This window comes from Arachis stenosperma, chromosome 4, assembly GCF_014773155.1.
Source record: "Arachis stenosperma cultivar V10309 chromosome 4, arast.V10309.gnm1.PFL2, whole genome shotgun sequence".
Classification (NCBI taxonomy): Eukaryota; Viridiplantae; Streptophyta; class Magnoliopsida; order Fabales; family Fabaceae; genus Arachis; species Arachis stenosperma.
The window spans coordinates 8,628,906-8,634,473 of NC_080380.1; the positions used below are offsets into that span (position 1 = coordinate 8,628,906).

The 5,568-nt window shown below is 38.0% G+C and overlaps 1 protein-coding gene across 1 annotated transcript; it reads right to left on the reverse strand.

Moving 5' to 3' along the window:
- Window positions 1–808: 808 nt before the first annotated feature.
- On the reverse strand, window positions 809–4,663 carry LOC130974546 (pentatricopeptide repeat-containing protein At1g79540-like). Its single transcript, XM_057899420.1, has 3 exons — window positions 4,528–4,663; window positions 3,066–3,193; window positions 809–2,881 (listed from the first exon to the last, which is right to left on the reverse strand). Exons 1-3 carry the CDS (start codon window positions 4,661–4,663, stop codon window positions 809–811), a joined length of 2,337 nt encoding a protein of 778 aa, XP_057755403.1.
- Window positions 4,664–5,568: the final 905 nt, after the last annotated feature.

The following is a 5,568-nucleotide window of genomic DNA, read 5'->3' on the forward strand; positions in this document are numbered from 1 at the left end:
TTCATGCAAAGGTGGGGAGTGGATACCACTGCTCCGAGTCGATTAAGGGTAGCTCTGCCGATTAAAGCGTTATATGCTGACCCCACATCAATGACTATGAAGTCTATACTCAGAGTTTGATTTTTCCCCATTTCCAATGGTGGTGTGGAGGGGCAAAAATCCCAGTGGTTTTATTGGCGTGTCACCTAATCCATACAAGGTGTCGGGGTAGGCTCTTAATTCTTTCTCATCCAACCCTAGTTTGTCAAAAGCGGGCTTAAAAAGGATGTCCGCCGAGCTTCCTTGGTCTACTAGGGTAATGTTATATAGCAAGCCATTCCACCCCAACCAAACTAAACACACCATTAGAGCAGCATAGTGTACCTATGAAATAGTGGGGAAGAAAAATTCACATATGAGCTTGAAGAATCTGTTTCCCAATTTGGGGAAGTTCCAAACTGACCCTCATAAGATTTAAACTAGGAATAAATTAGCTTCTTAAAAAAAGAGAGAGAAAGAAACTAAGAATAAATTAGAAACTCAACTTATTATCTAATCAATCATAAGAATTCCTTTCGACATTATAACAACACGAAAGCTTTGTCCATTAGGTGAGACTGGCTAGATCATATGAACGGAATAGTGCCCTATCGCAAACTATGCTAATAGTCTAAGCATTTAAGTCTAAATAATTTTTTTAACGGTTCTTGCATAGTATTTCTTGGTCTCCTTTTACCTTTAGCTACTGAGCTACCCTATATGCACATGATCAAGCCACTCATCACAAGATAAAGAATAATATCCATCTTGAATAGTCGGAGTTATTCAATCATTCAAAATAGTGCATTTTATTGCTCCTCCTTCTCCTTAGCCGTCGAATAACATACATTGCTTTGTCATACTGATGTGAATTCAAATAGTATCCATGGGACTGCATCCTGTCAACAAGATCAATAGCATAGTCCTTTTTATCTATCGAAAGAAGGAGACATTTGAGGAGCTTGTTACAAATTCTTGGCCTCAACATGAAACTTTTTTCTAGGGTGTAGAGGAATATGTTTACTGCATCATCCAGCTTCCCTTCCTCACAGAGAATATCAATCAAATGTACACAACTTGTAGGATTGATATTAATATTGAACTCACCAAGAACAGAAAATATAGCTAATGCTTCATCTACCTTTTTTGCCATACAGAACCCAGTAATTAGAATTGTGTATGGAGCTAAATTAAAATCTCTACATTTGAAGTCCATTTCCAGTAAGCCTCGAATTACTTCTTTAACATTTCCTCTGATAAAATGGTTCTCCAACACGTTGATTGAATCATTATCCCACCTCGGAAGGCTTTTCAGATATTCAAAGTAAAGATTGAAGGCCATCGAGACCTTCCCCTTTTTGTTTAACCAGCTCATATGGGCATTAGAATTTGATAATCCAGGTTGACAACCATGCTTCAACATATGTTCACGGATCTTAAAGGCGTCATATTCTCTGTTAGCCCTATAAAGTCCATCAACAAGTGTCCCATAAGTAATAGAATCAGGTGAGATCCCCTTTAGTTGCAGCTCCTTGAAAAGCTTGATAGCAGCGTTGATATTACCAGTTTTGCAAAAACCATTGATTAAAATGTTGTATGTGATAATGTTAGGCACAACCCCACTCCCAGCAAGTTGTTTGAGAAGCTTGTAAGCATTCAAAACTTCACCAGCCTCGCACATTTGCTCCACCTTTTTCTGGAGACTAACACTATCAAAAACCCTGTCAGAACCCTGAGAAAGCCGGAAAAACAAAGATGGGCTTCTCCCAATCTCCATCTCGTGCAGTAAAAGGTGTGCTTCCTCAATTCTGCGAGCCTTGCAAAGGCCATGCATCAGAGCACTGAAGGTCACAACTGAAGGGAGACATCCAAGTTTTTCCATCTGATTAAATATCTCCCGTGCCTCTCCAACCATTCCATTCCTACACATGCCACAGATGAGAATGGTGCAGGTGTAAGCATTATGAAACTGTTCATCCTTGGAAACCTCAAGCTGAAGAGATCTAGCTTGGTCCAAACGACCTATGTCACAAAAACCTTTGATTAATGCATTGTAACAATAGGCGTCTGGTACTAAACCCATCCCAATCATCTCATCTAACATCTTTGCAGCTTCACCAACCCTACCCTCTTCGGACAAACCACGTATCATGATAGCATATAAAGTAACATCCGGCACAATTCCCCTCTTAAACATCTTGGTGTACCATACATATGCCTCACTATATCTCTTGGCGTGAATGAAGCTATTTATCAGAGAACAGTAACTCTGCAGATTAAGAGCAAAACCATCTATCCTCAACAAAGACAGCAAAGAAAGCGCTTCATCTGTCCTCCCGTTCTTGCAAAACCCATCAATCAAGACATTATAACAGCGCAAAGTAGGCAAGCACCCATTTTCTTTCATAGTGTTAAACAACCTAAACGCCTCATCAACCTTCTTCCACTGACAGAGGCCATAAATAATAGCCGTATACGTCTTAACATCAGGCAGCACACCCCTCTTGCTCATATCATCGAGCATCTCGAGGGCAGCATTGAAGTTTCCAATCTTACAGAATCCACCAATCAAGAGAGTGTACGTGTGGTCATCTGGCAAAGAATTAGACCTAAGCATAACATTATAGAGCGAAAAAGCCAACACAAACAAGTCTTTCTTGAGCACAACCTTCAAGATAGTGTTATAGGCGTGAGCATCAGGCTCACAATCGAACTCAGACATTCTATCAAAACACTGAATGGCTTCTTCAGCAAGACCCATATAGGAATAGGTCCTTATGAGGGCTCTAACAGATTCAGAACTTATGAAAATCCCAGATTTCTTCAGAAGCTGGAGCGCGTCCCAGTAAAGGGAGCACCACTCCTTAGTGGCGAGAGTTCAACTTACCTCGTTACGGGAATGCTGATCCACGAGGCTCTCGAACTTGAGCGCGACCTACACGCAGAAACGGAGGGGGAGTCAACGGTTACGATTAGGGAGATCTAGCGTGACGACGACGGTGTCTGCGTCAGCGGAAGAGTGGTGCTACGATCAGCGAGGGAGGAACCTTGTGAGCAGTCCGGAAGCATTGTGGAAATGGACTCATTTCCACAACAGCATAGAGGGATCGGGGTGATGATGGTGGCAGCGGGGCGCTATCTTGTGGCGTTTGGAAAAGAGGGCAACAAGTGAGACCTAAAAGCAGAGTAAAGAGTAATAAATTGCTGCATAAGCGAACTAAGACAACAAATAGAACCTTGTGGTGTGAGTCTTCATCTATTCAATCAAACAAATCAAATATATATGTTGGTCACAAGTAATTTGGTGAAAGTGGGTTAACAGTTAACTTTTTATTCGAGTTCTACTAAAATAAAGTGTTGTTCAACCCTTGTGTATATAAGTCCATTATGTTTTCTCGGTATATTAATTTTATTTATATTATTCAAAGCAAGACAAGATACTTATTTTAAATGCATTTTTGAGATGTTGAAATCTAAAAGTAAAGTACTTTTTTCTAACTTGTAATTTTAAAAATAATTTGTTCATTATGTATTTATTACTAGAATTAAAATAAAAGAACTAAATTAGCAAAATGAGGTCTGTAATTACCTTACTAGTTACTAGATATTGAATTGTTACTACTTTTACTAAAATAAAGAGTCACCCTCTAGATTAATAGAAACAGAATTCGCATAATCACAAGTTTGATTTACTAGCTGAAAGTGCGATCATGGCCAATTAAATACTACTACAATGCCATATAGAGCTTTTGCCAAGGTAGTAAAGGAGGTAAATTAGACTAATGATTGGAAGTCTTAATTATTCTCCTAATACTTAAAAAAGTAAAAGTTTAAAATTTTAATTTTTGAAAATATCAAAAAATAAAAAATTTATATATTTTTTTTAAATTAGAAAGATAATTAAAAAGATGAGTTAGAATGACCAAAAAAAAAAAAGATGAGTTAGAAGTTCCAATTATTTCTCAGTAAATTAAACTTCTCAACATATATATTTATATATAAATACATCATTATTAATATATATTTACCAATGATAAATTTATACGTATCGATACATTTAAAATATAGACAAATAACAATAAGACATGTGGAATTTATTTTTCACGTCAGCATTTAATTTTTTTAAAATATATAGTATATCACCACTTTTACTAAAATACCCTTTTAATTAAATAAAAATAAAAAATATTTATTTATTTAATTTTATAAAAAAACTTAAACATTCTTCCTTTATTTTATTAGACAAAAATATCCTTTTAATACCCCTATCTTAACAGCTTCTCCCCAAATCAAAAAAAGAAGTTGAAACAGGAAACCCTAGCTTCTCCACCACCACCGCAAGGACTGCCGCCGTCCGTCGCTCTCAGGCACTACCATCGTCGTCTGGTCGTCTGTGCTTCTTCCTCCTTCAAGAATCGCAGCTTCTTCTTCCTCGAGCTCGGCGCGTCAGTTCCTGGTATTCATTTGCTCCATCGCGCTCCTGCCGCCGTCCGTCGGGCGCTCAGTCACCATCGTCTTCGTCTGGTCGTCGCAGATTCTTCCAACCCACCACCGTCTTTTGAGTTGTGTTCGTCACCTGGCCTCTGTCTCCGTCAAGATTCTGCCCCCTCTTCTCAGACTGCTTAGAAGAAAAACCCATCTCCATTCCAGTTTCCTTCCTTCGAGTTTAGAGAGCAGAAGCTCAACCAAGAAAAAAACCTTAGACTTCGACGGTCAGTTCACTGCTAACTTCTTCTGCGTTTTTTATTTATGTCATGTTCAATGATTATTTGATTACTGAATATTTGAATGTTTTGTGTTTTAATTTTTTATTGAGTGATTATTTGATTACTAATGAGCTCTAGTTCTGCTGTGTTGCTATTTTTGTGTGTTGTGATATTTTTTTGAATGATCTTCTGCTGTGGTGCTGTTTTGTGTGTTGTTGTGTTGCTTTTTTATGTGTTCTTTATTTTTTGTTGACATGCATCTGAGTGATATCACCACTGTAACTTAACTACTTGCTCTGTTGATGTGCTTTTGATTTCTGAATGTCATGCCACTTGTTATGTTGTTGCTGCTGTTTTAGGGTTTTTTAACTTCTGAATCTGTTGTTTTTGAATTTTTGTTGATAGATTTATTGATTTTAGGATTTAGGTGATTATATGTTGCTGTATTCTAATTTTAGTTGCTGATTGTTGTTGATTTCTGGCTCTGTTTAGTATGTTGTGCTGATTATTCTTGATTTTTGGCTTTGAGTGTTGTTCTATTTTTGCTCTGTATTTGATCTTGTTCAAATTTCATGATTTTGTTACTGTCTCCTGAAAGTTGGGTTTCTTTTTCTAATATGCTTAACATCAGAAACTCCGCCTATGTTACACTTGCGGTACATAGCCGGTCCCAAGCCCGGATAAAGGAGGAAGGTTGTGTTAGGTCTTCGGCAACCAACATAAAAATATAGCCGAACCCCCATGACATGAATCAAAGACATTATTGCGCTAAAGCTAGGTCGTTGCCCGGAAGCAACGTGTCGTATGGCTCGAGTACGGTGTTAAAGCAAGAGCCGCTGCATCG